The sequence below is a fragment of the Typopeltis vanoorti genome, chromosome 3 (genome assembly GCF_054136105.1).
Source record: "Typopeltis vanoorti isolate ZY-2024b chromosome 3, IOZ_Tvanoo_1.0, whole genome shotgun sequence".
Lineage (NCBI taxonomy): Eukaryota > Metazoa > Arthropoda > Arachnida > Uropygi > Thelyphonidae > Typopeltis > Typopeltis vanoorti.
Window position 1 is genome coordinate 163,129,124 of NC_143551.1, and position 19,570 is coordinate 163,148,693.

A 19,570-nucleotide genomic window follows, 5' to 3' on the forward strand; every position below is an offset into this window, starting at 1 on the left:
AGGAACTTTGAATGACTAATATGCTTAGCAATTTATTGGTGTTTTCATTGGACTGGTTGTCTGAAAACTTATGCTTGTGTGTGACCAAATTAATATGAGGAGCTAGGATTGTAGATAGAATCTGATTAGAAATTTTGTATTGTGAATGTTATGTGTATCATTGAATAACTTAGAGGCTAGAGTTGTTGATTATTTATTAGAATGTTCACTTGTATTTTAGCTAGTTTGATTTAGTGTTTAATTGATTAAATTCTTGTGTGTATTTGAATCTAATTGAAAGTCTCTTGCATATTCTCTCAACTTTCCAAGAAAGTGGAAAGAGGGTTGAAATGTTCCATTACTAAAGGTGGCTCCAAGGCAGAAGTAGCAAATTACAGACCATTTGATATCTCTGGAGTGGTGTAAAAGTATTGAAAAAAGTTGGTTAAAGGTAAAATTCAGGAATGGGTGGAGAAGAATAAGAAGCAGCATGACTTTGCAAAAGGTAGTTCCCACCTTAGTAATTTATTCACATTTAAAAAAAAAAAGTGGAATTGGATAAAGGAACTGGCTACACTGTGATACTGCTGGACTTTTCAAAGACGTGTGACAAAATACTGCATGGAAAGCCATTACATAAATTAAAGCAAATGGAAGTGGATATGGGGCTGATGGCACAGATAGGTAGTGGCTGACTGATATGAAGTCATTGGCCTCTGCATAAAAGTAGTCTGGACTTGTGACTGAGGCTTAACAAATTATACTTGTCAAGAATATGTTAAGTCTCATTCACACCAATCCTGTCAATATGGTATTAAATTTGTCTGCCAACTTCACTTCTTTTCTGTTGATGCTTCTTATGCTGTTCCAGTAGCTGACTTTCATTGTTCATCCTGGTTGCTTGACAAAAGTAATAGGAGAGGGGCCATGTGTGATTGTTTCCCAGCTGGCATGATATTGGATTATGTTGTGCAGTCGTAATGTATATTGTAGTTTCAGCCATTGTGGAATACAGTTTGGAATAGCCATTCTGTCCTTATTTATCCAGGTAATAGGACAAGCACGTGTATGTCAGAATTGGACATTGTATCAGAAAAGCTACAATTAGTTTTTGACATTTATAGATTTTGTAGATGTCCCCTTCCAGTTAGGTAGCTTAGACCCTTAAGTAATCTCTTTGGCACAAATCATAAGGTATCAAATATTTTGGAGGATACTAAGAAAACATAATTGAAAAAAACTGGGACTAAAGGCAGTCAAAATCATAAAAGTGATATATAGATATTTTGGATGTCTGGAGTAATTATTAAGAAAAATTATTTAACTGGTAGAATATAATCAAGAAATGCAGTCAAGAAGTACATGAGGTAGAAATGCAGTTAAGCAAATGATATGCATTCTGAAATATAGTAATATAAAAGGTTTAGCTTAGCATTTGTTTATAATTCAGAAGATTTGTTTAAAAGACCGGATACATACCATAGGTTTCTGCTTACTCATGATTAACTGGGACCAAAAAAAAAAGTTAGAAGTGATTTTCATAATCTGCAAGCATTGGAGACATTTTTTCAATCATATATGAATTCTTTATGTTGCTGTTATAAATAGCAGCAATATAGAAAAAAATTCAGATATATAGATAATGTTTTAATAATCAATACAAAAAAAAAGCATTTGTGATCATTCCTGTTTTGCTAGAAAATGTGTATAAAAGTTCATTGTAAATAAATAAAAAATATATTTTTTGGAATTCTGAAAAACAAATTAAAAAATATAAACACAATTATCTGTTAAGTTTTAGTTTTAAAAAAATTTAAATTATAGCAAAAAATTTAATGAAAAAAAATTTAATTGGCATAAAACAAGAGCTACATGCTCATCCTTTTCAATTTGTTCAAATGATATCAAGTTGTGTATTCAAATCTGTAAATTTTTTAGAATCACTAATTTTGATTTTGATGCAAGTGAATGCATCAGTTTTTTTAGTGCTAATTAGGTAAACAATTCAAAAAGATTATATTGAATTACTAAAATTCACTTTCAGTGATAAAAAATATTTAAATGGTCTGAAATCCCAAAATGGGTAAAGCATACATAGCAGTGTGCTATATGATTGTATGACTATAGAATGTTTCCACTTTAGTGCTATTCTCACAAAATATCTTGCATACAATGAGATAAAATGTAGAAAAATTATTCTCTGTCTCTACCTGGAAACAAAAATGTAACTAATAAATATGCAGAAACTGGCTGAAGAAAGAAACAGGCATGATTCAGAAAGGACTTAAAATAGTTGAAAACAAAACTGAAGAATAATAAGCTGGATTTGTGTTAAAATTTGATTCTGACAATCACATTTTTTTTTCCTTTATAAATAGTGGAGAAATCATGGGAATATGATGAGGGCCTTATTTAAGGCCCATTAACTTCAGAGAGAGATAAGTTGCCAAAGGAAAAATACATTAAAATACTGTGTGGTCCAAATTGATAGAAAGAATGGAAGAAAGTACAGGAAAATGGTTTGATGTCAAAGCAGGTTAAGGCACAGCTGTATTATTATCACCACTTCTAATATTTATAAACTACATGAACTGCATTATTAAAGAAAGTGATATTAAAGTGGTGAGCAGTAGATGATGTTGTTCACTGTATTTGGCAGATTGAATGGTGGAGAGCTGTAGAGTATGTAATGTTATCTGTTGTTAGTTTTAGGCATAGCTTTTAGTGAAGATAGCCAATTAAATAATTAAAATAAAAAGAAATAACAGAATAAGCAAAGCTGGGATAGTGGGAAGTCAGTTTAATAAATATATATAGAGAGAACAAGAAAGAAATTAGCCTAAAAAGCTGAATTGGCAGTATACAAAACAGTATTCAAACCAGTTTTGTAGCTTAGGATGTGAAGATGGGTTAAAAATCAAATATTTGATTAAATATTTGAAAGTATGAGAATTCTGAGAAAAATAGAGCAAACAAATAACATCACTTGCAAAACCAAATAAAAAATTAAGATATTAAAGGGTACTTGATATTGTTAATATTGAAGAATATATATATAAGCAGAAATGTAGGATGGTATGACTACTTAAAGAAATGGAAAATGAAAGATTGGCACGAAAAGAGAAAGACCAAGATATCAGTAGATTGATCGGTTAGAAGTGATAATATACCAGATAGGAAGCAAGGTCATGATAGGAAACTAGCCATGAAATATTATTAATAGTATGTAAAGAAAGGCTTTGCCGTTGTTCATTATCCAGAATAAAGCTTAATAGTATAACTAACATCAAGAGGAATAAATACATTTATTAAACTCAATATCATGGTTTTCTACCCAGCATCATCAAAGCACAATGGTAACTGTGACAGGTACACAGCACTAAACCAAGTAATTCTAGAAACAATTTAAATTGTAACTGACTTGATGTTCTTGCATGGTGTGCTCTGTGAGTCAGATAACTACAAAGTAAATTCAGAGAAGTCTGGCTATTGGGTCTTAAAATGACAGTCTCTCAGATCTTTGGTAAATTAATGCAACCATACTTTGTTGAGGATGGGAGAGTGCATCTTAGCTGATACTGATTCTACATAGACTACATCCTCTTGAACCTCTGTGAGAGTATAAAGTTCCTTGTGTCTGCAAGTTAGTCTGCTTTGGACAGGCTGGTAGATCAGTTAATACACATCTTGAAGAACATAAAAATTACATCTGAGATTATCTGTATGGCAAGTCAGGATTGGAAGACCACGCTTTGGATACTCTTCACATAGGATCAGATGGAGAAAAACATCTTTATTACACAGAAGTCGTTACAGGTCTGTGAGACTATTCTTAAAATCAACATCAGCTATGAAGCACTCTCCCAATCTCAACAAGTATAGTTTCATTAATTCATCAATGATCTGGAAGACTAAAAGACCTAATAGTGGGACTTCTTTGAATTAACTTTGTAGTTATCTGACCCATAGAGGGTGCCATGTAAGGATATTAGGTGTTACATTTTAAATTGTTTCTACAATTACTTGGTTTAGTATTGTGTGTCTGTCACAGTTATCATTGTACTTTGATGATGCTGGGTAGAAAACCAACAAAGTATTAGTGAGTTTAATGAATGCATTTTTTCCTCTTGGTGTTAGTTAAGCCATTAAGCTTTATTATGAAATATTATTAGTGTTGGACTATCATAATATTTGGTTCTCCCTTGAGAGTATATTCTAGAATATAATAATGATCAACTTCATGAGCCTCCACAGTTGATGTAGTACTCTACTAGCTGTGAAGCATAGAGGGTACTATGTAAGGACATTAGATGTTAGTTATATTTTAAATTGTTTCTACAGTTACTTGCAAAATACAGTTATGATATATATATATAAAGTCAAGTTTCAATCCTATCTAAGGTGTTAATAATATTTAAGTGCTTTTGAACTGGGTGGCATTTTTTGGAAAGTTTTCTTCCCAGAAATTTAATTTCATAAATAAAGTTACTGTTAGGTTTACATAAAGTCATTCTAGTGCTTATATTTTATTGTTAGGCAAATAACTAATATACATTATTTTATTATTATTTCCAGTATTTGCCAATTAGTTGGTATTTTTTATGGGGAATGTATTGACGTACACTCAGGTGCTACTTAGCCCACCCATAAGTTCAAATGTGCTATAGATACTAATAACCTTGCATGTGTGGGAACCATCTATAAACATTCAGTAAATGAGACTAAACAAGCGAAATACAAGAAGACTTGCAGTACCTAAAGCAAACAGGTGATGTAAACATCACCCATTTGCTTTGGCTCGGAGTTCTTGGCAGTTGAGCTGATTGTCTACAGATGAATGTATCATATGAGAGGCAGTTTGATGCAACCATATTTGCTCGGGTTAGGATAGTTCATGAGGGCAAAAGCAAATTTAAGAAAAAGCCTTTTAAATTTGAATTTGCTTCAGTGTAGTAAGGTGTGTTTTTTTCCATCTGATTCTATGGTAGGTATACAAGGCATGGTCTGCTAAACCTGAGTGGCCACAGTGTTGGAAATGGATGTGGTCTTGGTTTTCTGATGATATCCTGATACTGGCTTTCCTACCTGTTTGGACATGTAGAAAGGCTGCAGCTTCTATGTACCTGGTAGACCTCAGGTAAATTCAGAAGTTGCATTTGGTCAAAGAGAGCAAGTAAGTGATGCTGACTTTCTGTGTGGTTTATAAGCGGTCACAAAATTGTATTTTTTTTTTAGAAGCTTGGCCACCTTTTCAGGTGTCCTGGATATAGTGAATGGTGGGAGAATTGCTGTGGTCTTTTTTTTGGGGGGGGGGGCGAGTATGGGATGTTAGTATTCTTTTTATATGGTAAAGGTGTAGCCATTGGCTGAAAAGATGTTTTGTATGTGGTTTTCAGTAATGAGTGGAGTGTTATCAGAGCAAATCAGTTTTGTCCTGTGGACTAATATTTTTATAATGCCGTATTGTTGCGTGGGGAGTGATATATCTGTTTGTGGATGTATTTACCTATGTGTGTGGGGGGGAAGGGGGGTTTCTATAGACTGTGAAGGCCAAGGATCCATCCACTTGTTTTCTAACTAGAATATTTAGGAAGGGCAGACTGTTTTTACTTTCCCTTTCTGTAGTGAAGTGTTTAAATTGTGGCCAAATAGTGAACATGTCATCCACATAATGTAGCCAGATAGTAGGTTTGAAGAGGAACAGTGTCATTCTTTTCAAACATCTCCATAATGAAGTTTGCTGGGGAAAAAGAGGATAGCATGGCTGTGCTCTCTCTTTGTAGAATTTTCCTTCTGTTTCCAGAAGGAAACTGTGGCTATTCGGGTTTAAGCAGACTATGCCCTGCACACCCACCACAGAATCAAGTAGAAAAAAAAAACCTTATTTCACCACAGCAAATTCAAATTTGCAAGCTTTTTCTTTGAATCTGCTTCTGTCCTCATGAACCATCATAACTTGAACAAAAATATGGTTACTTCAAACTGCCTCTCATTTGGGAAGCTTTTATTTTTAGACAAATCAGTTCAGCGGTTAAGAACTCTCAACCAAAGCCAATCGGTTGTCATTCTGGTTGGCTGAGTGATTAGCATACCCACTCTCCAACTAACAGGCTATATGCTCAAATCCATGCAATCCATGCCATGGATGTTTGTGACTGTCTTTAGCAGGAGATGAATTTCATCACCAAGTGTGAGACCACTACTCCGCTTGAAAAAGTTCCATGCTTGGTCTTTAAAGCAGGATTTCCAGACTATGTAAAAAAATAAATAAAATTGATAAAAATAGAAAAAAGCATCCTTATCCCACTCACAGTACAAATATGTACTATAGGTTTGCAAAGTAACCTTTCGTGGCTGGGAGCAACACTTTAAAAAAAAAAAATGTATAAATTTAGGACTAAGTCTTCCTGTTCTTTCTCAGTTACTGAAGTAATGCCTGCATGCACGCGTTAGTACAAGTGTACTATTCCCCCTGAAGCTGCCAATGTAATGTTGAAAAATATTGGAAATAATTTTTTTAGTTATTGTATTGTCTATTGTTAATTTTTTTAAACAATGTAACATGCTATATAAAGTAATTTCTCTGTGGTAGACCAATGAGCTTAATCACGTGACCAGCGAAGATGTCTATGGACATCGAGGTTATCATGGATGCAAAGTGCATATTAAAATTGTAATACCATTAATATTACATTGAAATATATGATGGATACGAAGCGTATGAGGATGCGTTTTGTATCCATCTTAATGGCCGGTTAGGTGGTTAATACATTAAGAGAGAAGTATGTTCTCTATAAAATTTTCTTACAGAAAAGAGCATTACCAAATTCTCTTTATAGATGTATTGGTTTCAGCATAATTCATTTAAAAAGTTATTGCTGTGTTATTTAATTTAACAAAGGTAGGTGTTTTATAATAAACTGTGACATTCTATTAAGTAAACCAGAATATAAAAATATAAAGTGTAACAGAACGTATATAGAATGTTTTAATATATATATAATATATATCTTAAAAATTCTATATACATACATTCAGTTACTCTGTTTATATTCTGAAGTATTTTACACTTGGTTATATAATAAATAGTGTTTGATAGAAAATTATATTCTTGTTTAATCCTTTACGGATTAAACAAGAATATAATGTATATTCTTGTTTAAAATAATTATAAGAATATAATGAATATAGTGGAAGCAAAGTTAGCACATAGCGTATTATAAGATTGTAAAATATTCTTATATATGTATTAAAATATTTTATATACATTCTGTTACTCTATATTCTGAAATATTTTTCAGTTGGTTATATAATAAATTACATTTGACAGGAAATTATATTCTTGTTTAATCCTTTATCAAAGTGTAAAGCAAAGTTAGCACATGTAATATCTTTACAACTAGGCTGTCGACTTCACATTAATTGCCTCAGTATCTCATAATGCAAAAGCATTAATGAAAGATTAGCCACCTCTGGTTTTAACCTCTATTAAGTTAAGTGGAATCCAGACCCAGAAAGATCCTAATGTTGAATCAGTGTAAAAGTCATATATTTGCCATTTACAAATAGTAAAAAGGTGTATCACCTTACTAACATACTCTGGATCAGAGATAGTTGAGAAAGATTTTTCACTTGCTTACAAAGTAAAATTATATTCTTGTTTAATCTGTTATCCAAGCATAAGCAAAATGTTTGCATGCGAAGTATCTTTATGATAGGCTACTTGTGTTATGCTACTTCATTGAGCCTTGGTATCTTCCTGGGTTTGGCATCCACTGATGAGATCTCAAAGGTTGAAACTGGTCTGAGTATTGACATTTCATTATTATATAATGAAAATTATATAAAGTTATCACTGAATGTGAAACAGTAATATGATACATTCAGTAATAACTTTATATAATTTTTAGAATTGTCGGTTAGTTTCCTAGTTTTTGTTACTTTCTATCGCCTACCAGCGTATTCCTTTGAAAATGCTGACAGATATTAGCCAGTGAAATGTTGGATATTAAACTGTTACTTACTTGGCTAGCTTACAAAATAAGTCTTTAATTATTTATTAATACTAGTGGTCAAGAAAAAGGTCCTCATAAATTATATTCTTGTTTAATTTGTAGTGATATTTTATTCAAAAAGAATCTGTGATGAGTTATATTATTCATTAATTAGCCTAAAATAGCCTTCATGATATTAGTGGGTTGTGTTGTTACACATTACTGTTGCATGTTAATATCTGTTGTTATAACATCACCCTCTCCTATTCAGTTTGTTCAATTAACCAGCCATTTTATCCAAGTCTGAGCCAGACTAGATAATCATATTGTTGTATATAATTTATTAAATGTCATTCTCACAGTTTATTCATAGCTGATTTGAATAGGGAAATATATACAGTAACATGGATATAACTATAACAACTCTTGAAGATAGCCTGTTAAATATGACACAATGAGCCCATTGGTAAATTTCTGTTAATTTTACAAATGTCTTTTTTAAAAAAAAAAAGAAAAATATTTTGTTTGCAATCGATCTTTTAATGATCATGTTTTCAAGCAATTGTGTGGCCTGGTTTCATTTTTTCCAAGCTTTTGTTGATGTGGGTTGTAGGTTATTTATAAAAAAAAATATCGCCTGCTTGAGATTTTGAGTGGGTGATTATTTTTGCTTCTTTTCAGAGACCCCAGTTATTAAAATAGATTTGAGTCCTAAATAGGGGGGTTAGAGATTATTGCTTTTGAGGGGGGGGAACACGCCCTATACCCTAAAGGGAAATTACTAAGTAATGATGTAAATTTGAGAGTTGCAAATAAAACTATGCAATTTCCAAACCTTGAAAAAATTGGATGTGGAAGTAAAAAAAATTCTCAAAGAAGGATGCATTATGACCTGATATTAAAAGAATATAAAATATAAAAAGAATATCTTTAAAAAAAAAATAAATGAAAAATTCCTTTCCTTTACAAAGAAAAAAAAAGGCCAAATGGATTAAAAAGTTTATTAAAACAGAAAGGAAGGGGGCACATATAGATTGCTAAACACAATTGATTTAAAACTACATTTGTACATTTTTCAAAATGAAACTTTTTTTAAAAAAATAATTGGGTTGGCGTTAATCTGTATGCAGTAGGATTATAGTTAACCAACAATATTTAAATTGTACATATTTGGTCTGATGTATTAAAATAAAGAACTTTTATTGTTAAGACCAGAAGATAAATGCTAATATACAAAATACAAAAAGCCAACAAGTTTCACTAGCCACTGTCTAGCATTTTCAAGGCTGTACTGGTGAAAACAAATGCATCAAGTTACATGAAAAACATACACTTTAGTAATAACTGCTAGGCGGTTACATTTGATAATTCGTGTTTGATGGCGTGCATGCATTCGAATGCTTCGGTCAGAATCCGGTACATGACCACGTGTTGTGTAGTTTTTTGCATATTGTAGTTCTGTTAAACTGAGAGAAATGATGAGATTTTTCCATGTCTTTAAGAATAATACCTTGATTTCTATTTAAATTATTGCCTGTGCGTAGTACCACAGCTGCTTCTTTGAAAGTTCTGTGTCTGTAGTCATTCTCGATGTAAGGCATAGAACTGTTTTTCCACTCTATAACGTGATTTGATGTTGAGAAATGATGAGCTAAACCAGATGTGATAATTCTATTATGATTGACATCCCCCACATGTTCCTTCTGTCTTATTTCAAAACTTCTAGAAGTCTGACAAATGTAAGAAAGGCCACACATGCATGGAATTTCATATACTCCAGGACATTTGAAGAAAGGTACCTCATCTTTGGGTGATCTTAAGATTTGTCTCATCATGGTAGTTGGTTTAAAAACATATAGCAATTTGTTTAAAATGTTAGAAGGGTATCCATTCAGAGATAGAGTGTTAGCTATTAGTGACAGTTCTCTCTATACATCTGCTTCTTTTGAAATAGACCTTAAGGCTCTATTACGGAGCATGTGAATGATCTAACTCTCCATTTACAAGAAACCCACAGATACAGGTAGATATCTACATTATTCATCCAACCATCATAGATCACAAAAACACAGCATCATTCACATGCTCCATAATAGAGCCTTAAGGTCTTTTTCAAAAGAAGCAGATGTACAGAGAGAACTGTCACTAATAGCTAACACTCTATCGCTGAATGGATACCCTTCTAACATTTTAAACAAATTGCTATTTAAAGACAACCACCAACAACGCGTTACGGTGCCCCAATGTGTCCACAGCTGTCATTCCATATATTAATTCAGTTTCCACAAAATTGGCGAGAATGTTAAAAGCTCATAACATCAGAGTGGTTTTTAAACCAACTACCATGATGAGACAAATCTTAAGATCACCCAAAGATGAGGTACCTTTCTTCAAATGTCCTGGAGTATATGAAATTCCATGCATGTGTGGCCTTTCTTACATTTGTCAGACTTCTAGAAGTTTTGAAATAAGACAGAAGGAACATGTGGGGGATGTCAATCATAATAGAATCATCACATCTGGTTTAGCTCATCATTTCTCAACATCAAATCACGTTATAGATTGGAAAAACAGTTCTATACCTTACATCGAGAATGACTACAGACACAGAACTTTCAAAGAAGCAGCTGTGGTACTATGCACTGGCAATAATTTAAATAGAAATCAAGGTATTATTCTTAAAGACATATGGAAAAATCTCCTCATGTCTCTCAGTTCAACAGAACTACAATATGCAAAAAACTACATAACACGTGGTCATGTACCGGATTCTGACTGAAGCATTCGAACGCATGCACGCCATCAAACACGAATGATCAAATGTAACTGCCTAAGTTACTAAAGTGTATGTTTCACATGTAACTTAATGCATATGTTTTCACACCAGTTCAGCCTTGAAAATGCTAGACAGTGGCTAGTGAAACTTGTTGGCTCTTTGTATATTTTATCATTTTTCTGGTTCTTTTAACAATAAAAGTTCTTTATTTTAACCAACAATATTTTTTTAACTGTTACAAAAAACTCAAGATGAATAGTATTTACTGTAATTTTTCTAAAAGATAATGCAAATGGGAAATGCTATTGTCAGTTTCACTTGCTATTTAAAAGAAAAAAATAACTCCTAATGCCTTTGATTTTCTAAAGGGAGCAGCCAGCAGAAATGTAGAATTTTAGAAATTCATAATCTGCTAGTGCCCTGCATCATTGTGGATAGCAGAGTTCAGTTCTACCCAATGATATTTAATTATAGTGCAGAGTATTGCCACAAATACGCATTTCTAATCCTGAGTGTTATTTATTTATTTTATTTTTTTTTCTTCTTATTCTGGAGTCGAAAACTTGAGTCTGTGGATGAAAACCACTACTGCTTACCTGTGCTAAAGCTTGACTATCTGAGGAATTGTCTTGCAATTGCGACCAGAATTGAACATATCTTTCTTTGGGTAGAAGTTACATCAGTGTTAACTTTCAAACCTTTTTTTGGTCAAATTTTATATTTGGTATGTGCATATCAAAAGAGTGTTCAACTGAACTGGCTATTCCCTTGACCAGGCTATATAATTTGAGTCTCAGAACAGGAAGATTCCATAGGAGTGGAAAGAATGTATGGTAATCCCATTGCACAAGGGTGGTGCAAAGACCAATGTATCCAACTATTGACCAATCAATATCTCACAAGTGGTAGTGAAGATTTTGGAAAAGTTGGTTAGGACTTGCATTTAGAAATTAGTTGATAGAGAATCTACTTTGCAATGAACAGCATCAGTTTACTAAGGAAAGTCATGTTTTAGCAACTTGCTCACATTTTATAATGTTTCTACTAAGTTAGACAAAGGGGAATGGTTGCACCATGAAACTTTGGCTTTTGCTAAGGCCTTTGGCAGAATACAGCATGGAATACTGTTGCATAAATTGAAGAAAATGGGATTAGATTATAAATTATTGGCATGAATAAGAGGATGGCTTGCTGACATATCAAAAAGTGGTTTATGGGGGAATGTGAGTGCCAGATCTAAGGTAACCAGTGGTGTACTACAAGGATCAGTCCTTGATCCACTGTTATTCAATTTATACATTAATGACATTGGGAAGGATTTGGCAGGTGACATACAGCTATTTGCTGATGATGCAAAGATAGGTAGGATAATCAGAAGTGCTGCTGATATGCAGTACCGGCAGAATAATTTGAATAGGCTGGAATTGCGGGCATGTGAAAATGGCTGTCATTTCAATGTTAATAAATGTTAAGTCATGCACATTGGTGTGATGAGATGTCCAATGTCATATTATATTAGTGGAATTATGCTAGAAGAAACTGATTAGGCTAGGGATCTTAGTTTTAGTAGACAGGAAGTTGAAGTTCAAAGGTCATATAGCATAAATTGTAAATACAACTCAAAGAATAATGGCAATGCTGAAACAAAACTTGATATGTAAAGATAAGGAAGTCATTTTGCCTCTTTACAAGGCCCTGATAAGACCTCACTTGGACTATTGTGCACAGATCTAGTTTCCCTGGTGATTCTGATATAGTGGAGAGGGTGCAAAGGAGAGTCAAAAATCAGGATTATGGAATATAGATTATTCCACAAATATAGATTGTGGAATATGATTGAGACTTACAAACTTCTGAAAGGGTTATACAGAATTTCAGTAAATGGAATTTTGCATTTTAGAGGTAGTTGGGGAAAGGACTTGAGGGCATCCATGGAAGTTGAGAATAAGTGCTATCAAGAAAGGGTTTAGGGCTAGATTTTTCTCTCATAGAGTAGTGCATTATTGGAATGGATTGCCTTTGGATGTTGTGTGTGCGAGCACTGAGAATAAATTCAAGAACAGGTATGACAGCTAGTGCGAATAATATAGCCTCCCTTGATGACTTTTTCCTGACTCCCTGGAGGTCTCTCTTAATGATAATAATATTGTCTGCCACATTCTCTTCACCAGATGCCATTTAATATCACTGATAGTTTGGACCAGCTATCTCTGATTGGCTATGGGTGAAAATGGATTGTTCCTCAGTCTCCAAAAGTTAGAAAGGACTAAAATGGCATTTGCAATGATTATTATATGCAGGTTACTTTTTTAATACAACTTCATGCTCTTTCCTTATTAATGACTTTTTTTTGTTTTCAGTTGTGTAACAGTGCTGTATTTTCGTGACTTAATTGTGGCTACTATGTATTTTAGTTTCATTTACTTATTAATCTTCTGTAATACTGTCAAGTAGTTTTATTATTTAAATGTACCATGTTTTATTAACTTGCCCTTTTTTTTCTGTTAGTAGCATATGAAGCAACCTATTTTTTTTTTTTCCAGGTCAGTTTTAGCAAAAAACGTAAGAACAGAATGCGCAATGACAGTGCAGCAGCTATTGCTGTGAATAAAAGCCGAAGTACCTTTTTAACTATTCCATTTTCTCATAAAGATACTGATTCCTTAGTTGATAATGAAGCAGTTGTCGTTTATGATGAACGCACTGCACTTTAATTAAATTAAATAAGTATTAAACGGAATGACCATATATCAAAAAAATAAACTTTCATTCTGTGTTCAGTCTTATACTTCTTTTTGTTAATAAAAATAACTTGCATATTTGGTTGTGGAACTGTATATAATGCTGGTTTTTTGAAAATGTAAAAAAAATATTTTTTTATTTTATTTATTTTCTTAATATAAAACACTAAAATATGATTTTTTCAATTTTTTTCAGTAATTTACCATTGTCATTAACTTTTCATGTTATTTATATACTTGATTTGGAAAAACTAAAATAGTTATGTATTATTTCTTTGAAAAAAAGTACTGTGAGCATGGTGGAAATTTTTTTGTTTTTAGTTCATTTATAAGCATATTCATCCTTACCTTTTTATATCTTAACTTTTGTGATCTTTAAATGTTCTCTCTCTCTCTTTCAGAACACACACGCGCATGTATATATTTATTTATTTGTTAATTTGTGCCCATGATATATTTGGTATCATAATAAAAAAATAATTTTGTAAATAGTATTAACTGTTCATTTATTTATTTTCTCTCATAATGTCTAGATGAGATTAAAGAAATATTGTTAATAAACTTTGGACATCTTGTTTCTGGTTCTTAATAAAATCACATGCACTAAACATTTAAAAAATATATACTATAAAGTTTTTTTTTTTTAGCTCAGGACCTGTCTATCTCCAGACATTTAAAATGTATGTTATAGCATGCATTCATGCTTTTGCTTTCTAAGTGCATAGTGAATTTTACAAAACATCAGAATTTACTTTTAGAAAATCTGTAAAATTTAATATTTTCTATAAGTGAATGAGGTAACATTGTGTAAAGTCCAGGGGACTTTGCATGCTGCATTGCTGGAGCAATTATGTGTTTACTTCTATCACTGTTTTGTATTTATATAACTATTACATAAAATTAAGTTGGTTTTTAATTCCTTAATTTGAATATTCATAAACAAATAAACTGAGAAAAGATAGATCACTGAATTTTCATTTCTGTTGTAACAGAATAATTTCCATTTGGATTTAAATATGAAGTTCGTGCATTAAGTGAATATTATTTTATCAATACCAGATAAAGAATTTCTATATTAGATGGCTGAGTTCTCTTCCTCCTCTGAGGGAGGGAGAGTTCTCTACAGAACTCTCTCTCCCTTAAAATACTTTTTCTGAATGTTTTTTTTAATGTAAATTTAAACATGCACCCAACATTGCTCAACTTGGTAACCCCTGTTGTGGCAAAGACTAATCCTGATTAATGTGCCAGAGTGGAATATGTGTGTCAATCAAGCTTTTTCAATATGAGGCAAAAAGGTTTTCAAGAGAAATGACCATTGTTGATTTCACAGGAAAGGCAAAATGGTGCTTCAACTTCATGAGGGTTGGCCATGAGAACACGAACCAAGTTAGCCCAGAAAATGCCACCAGCTTATGAGAATAAAATCAGTTTTACTCCTATGTCATAAAAGTTCGGAAAAAATATGCTTTTGAACCAAGTCAGATTGGAAAAATGGATGAGGTGCCTCTCAGTTTTGATGTGCCTTCCAACAGAACTGTTGATATTAAAGAGGTCAAAACAAGTGGTCATGAAAAGACACACTATACTGCTGTCCTATCATGTTGTGCAGATGGTACCAAACTGCCTCCTATGCTCATTTTTAAGAGGAAAACGTATCCTAAAGAGAGCATACCACCTAGCATTCTTGTCCAAGTTCATGAGAATGGCTGGATGAATGAAGAGATCGTGACTATTTGGTTTGCAAAGATTTGGTCTAGAAGACCTGGAGGGCTGTCGAAGATTCCAGCTCTGCTTGTGTTTGATCAGTTCCGAGCACATTTAACAGAAAAGACAAAAAGGGTTGCAGTGGATTTGCAAACACAGCTAGCAGTTATTCCTGGTCAGTGGCTTCAAATTGTGGGGGTGCTGCAACTTTCGAAATATACATATACACTGTAAGTACAGTGTATACGTGTTTGGATAAAATATCAAAATTATGGTAAAAAAAATTTTATTTTAAAAAATTAAACATGAAAAAATATTGATTATCGGTAAAATTATACAGTTTGGTATAATTCAAAATTACTTGAAAAAATTGGCGGTGCCGCAGTTCCTATGCACGAGCCGCCTCTGTTCCTGGTGGACTTGCAGGTCAGTTACAGCCACTAAGTATTTCTATCAACAAGCCGTTTAAAGCTCTGATGAAAGAAGAATGGAATAAATGGATGCAAAAAGCAGGTAATAACTTGACACTGACAGGAAGAGTGAAAACAACCATTACTGAGGTATGCAAATAGTCCAAATGGAATGGAGTCAAGCAAGAGGTGGTGAAGTCCTTCAAGAAATGTGGAATCAGCAATGCCATGGATGGAACTGAGGATGATCTCATATATATATATACCGGGTGATCCAAAAGTCACAGAAAAAATAAAAATTCAATAATTCGAAAAGTATAGACAGTAGCACGATGCGGTTTTCACGGAAATGCACAGAAAAACATGGGATTTTTTTTTAATAACGAAAAATTTTATTGTCGGAATAGTTACATTTATCGCCAACAGTTGGCACTGTAGCAGCTCCGGAGCTGCTACCTGTCACTATTTAAACCACGAGGTACATAAATTTCAGATGTAGTGAATACTGAAGTTAAACTTTCAGCATTTAACATTTATTACTGAAGTTAAACATTCTGCCAAGGTGAGGCATGTTATCGTTACGAGATAAAGCACTTTTAGTTAAGCTGTATTATCAGAAGTCCGAATGTGCAAGAGAGGCAAGCCTCCATAGTGTAACATTCATGCAGGATGGAGCACATTATAGGTCCTGTCCAGCACCTGCTGCGATCGACATTTGGCGATGACCGTGTCCTCAGTCGCTCTTTCCTGCACGAATGGCCACCAAGATCTCCAGACCTTACGCCTTGTGACTTTTGGTTATGGGGCTACTTGAAGTCACAGGTGTACAGAGGTCGGCCGATGTCATTGGCCATGTCGAAAGAAGCTATTCGCCATCATGTGACAGGAATTACAACCGAAACCCTCTTCGATGCTGTGCAGGGTGTCATGCCACGTCCATTCTCAAGAATGGCGGCGATCACATTGAACATTTGTAATCCTAGCTGCGTTGCGAACTGTGCGACTGCACAAACTACTGACATAACTGAAGCGCCACCTGTCGGTGGCAAATGTAACTATTCTGGTAATAAAATTTTTTGTTATTAAAAAAAACCCATTGTGTCGACTTTCTACTCATATAACTTCTTTAGTCTTTGGGTCAGTTTCCCATTAAAATTCCATACGGGTATCACGTGGTACCTCTGAGGGACAATGGCATTTCCTCAAGATCGAGGCGACACCAGAGTGTCTGAGATCTACCTCTTGTAAAACGCCAAGAAAATTTATATTTCGCTGCGCCACTTAGCTACATTTACCCTATTAGATTAACAATATTATCAATCAAGAGGTGATCCCAGGACAGTACTTAAATGATACCTAGTAACTTTGCAGATGTGGCCAAACTTTACCTTTCTCTAGTCTCCCGCATAGGTTCGTATTATTTTTATATAAGAGGTGCATCGGATTCCAGAAATCACAGAGTCTTAGATACAAAAGCAAGGTTTATTATATATCAAGAATATGTACATTGAATTACTTAAATATAAAGAGCCAATAAGCTTCATTTCGGTGATATAAACATTATTTAAATTAAGGGGATGTTAAATCCAACATTGTTTTAAAACCGAATAAGAAACTCAAAGATTGGAATCATAGAGTTTCATGCCAAATATAGTAAACTATAAAAGTATCGGCGATTACTAGCGTGAGCTAATGCAAGTAATCCTAGTACGTAGCACCTTTTTGACAACTCGTATAGCAGAGTATAAATAAAAGTTCTTTTCGTTATACCCTTTGGTATCTATTTGGTCTCGCTACTCACTGATGAAGCCTCAAAAAAGGCTGAAACTGGTCTGGGTAGTGACCTCCCACCATAATTTAATAACAGCATACATTTCCTAGGAAATGTGTTTTTACATTATGGAAAATACCAAGAATAGCGACAGAACTTTACCACCTTTGCTGCGAGTTGCCCGAGATTGTACTACGTACTAGGACTATTTGCATTAGCTCACACTAGTAATCACCGATACTTTTATAGTTTACTATATTCGGCATGAAACTCTGATTCCAAATTTTGAGTTTCTTATTAGGTTTTAAAACAATGTGGGATTTAATATCCCCTTAATTTAAATAATGTGCATTCAATACTATTAGCTTAATTCCCATCTTAAGGGAGTTCCTGACAGTCAGGATAGAGTTAAAATATTACAATACTACAAATATACTTAACTGATTATGCTGTAATTTTCTAAAGTAAGAATCTTATTTATGCTCTTAAATGCCTTAATCATGCATGATTATCACAATTTTTCTATTTTTTCAGTAGTTCTGTGAAACCACACAAGATAGCATTTATATCTTTTACAGTCTCTTTATAAATTAGTAATTCCTCACTCTAGACATATTCGTAACTTCCTGTAACATATTAAGGAACTTTATCACAGTGGTAGACAGTAAGATTTAAGGCAACCCTCTCTAATACAATAGCAACACAGTCTTAATATCATTAATGTTCCCTTTTCTGCTTTATCAATGTGGCACAAATCTCACATTCAGTGAAATACAAATAAAGTCTACTTATCTACCCTTTGGTTCTGTATTGCATCAATGGTCTACCGGAATCTGCCTCTCCTTAAGTGAAATGTCCACGTGCTTCAATCTGGCTTTCTATGGACTGCCGGGCTCATTTCGTCCGCGGAGATACGACCGCAGAGTTCCGCTGCTGCCTTTATCGGAATCCTCCGGTATGTAGGCACTGCCACCCTTTACCACCGCGAGATGAACACTAGGAGATCCAGGAACAAAAAACCCTTTTTTTCGCATAACGTTACTGGCTGGATGGGTGAAGCAAAAATGCTTTTCTTTTTCCCCTTTATCTCTGTAAGTGATACTGTGAATGAGGTATTATTGAGCTACCTGCTCGCCCTCTTGGGGCCTGAAGCTAGTGATGTTCGGTGTGTAGTAGAATAGATTTTGGTCTTCTGTATTTGCAGTGTATTGCTTCACTGTAGTTGTTGGCTTGTTTGATCAGTGGATTTGAGTGCAGGGTTGCCTTGGAAAAGAATTTCTCAGCTAAGTCGTGGAGATGCGAGCGGATATAAGGGATGTTTACTTCTCGGTGGATCTGGGAGTTTCTTATGTACCATGGGGCATCTAGGATCATTCTTAGGCACTTGTTCTGGATTCTTTGTAGTTTTTGTATGTTGGTTTCTGATGTATGACTCCATGCTGGAGAGGCGTAGGTGATAACTGGGCGAATTACAGTTTTGTACAGAGTTGGCTTGTTTCTTACATCTAGTTTGCTTTTGCGGTTTATCAGGGGGTAAAATTGTGCAATTACTCTAGATGTCTTCACTCCTGTTAGTTTGATGTGATTACTAAATAGCAGTTTGCTATCCAGTTTCACACCAAGATACGTTACTTCTGTTACCCATGGGATCTTGAGTCCGTGGAGCTGGATGTCATCCTTACTGGTGACTTTTCTTCTGGAGAATACCACAGCAGAACTTTTCAGGGGGTTTACCTGGATCCTCCAATCTGTTAGCCAAGTTTCTAGTGTGTTGATGCTGCCTTGCAGTCTTCTAATTGCTAGCTGAGGGCTGCGAGATCTTGAAAGTATCGCGGTGTCATCCGCATATAATGCTGTAATGATATTTCTCGGGTTTGGGAGGATATCAGCTGCATAGATCGAGAACAGTAGAGGTGCTAAGAGGGAGCCCTGTGGCACGCCTGCACGGATCTTGCGTTTGATTTGCATGTGTCTGTCACTTAGGTATGCTTTAATTAGTTTGACTAGTTTTATTGGGAAGTTAAATTGTATAAGTTTGTAGAGAAGTCACTGATGCCATACCTTATCAAAAGCCTTCGCTATGTCGATGAAGACTGCAGCCATCTGGAGATTCCAGTTAAAGCCTCCTGCTATGTATTCTACCAGACGGTGTATTTGTTGTGCTGTGGAGTGTTCTCTGCGGAATCCGAATT

The 19,570-nt window shown here is 34.2% G+C and overlaps 1 protein-coding gene across 1 annotated transcript in view; it reads left to right on the forward strand.

Annotated features, from left to right (window-relative positions):
• LOC150108716 (uncharacterized) overlaps nt 1-14,065 on the forward strand; it is a 131,803-nt gene extending 117,738 nt beyond the window's left edge. Inside the window, exon 7 of the mRNA XM_090416174.1 lies at nt 13,293-14,065. Coding sequence (XP_090272300.1) covers nt 13,293-13,463 — 171 coding nt within the window. The 3' untranslated portion in view covers nt 13,464-14,065. The remainder of the gene's footprint in view (nt 1-13,292) is intronic.
• Nucleotides 14,066-19,570: the final 5,505 nt, after the last annotated feature.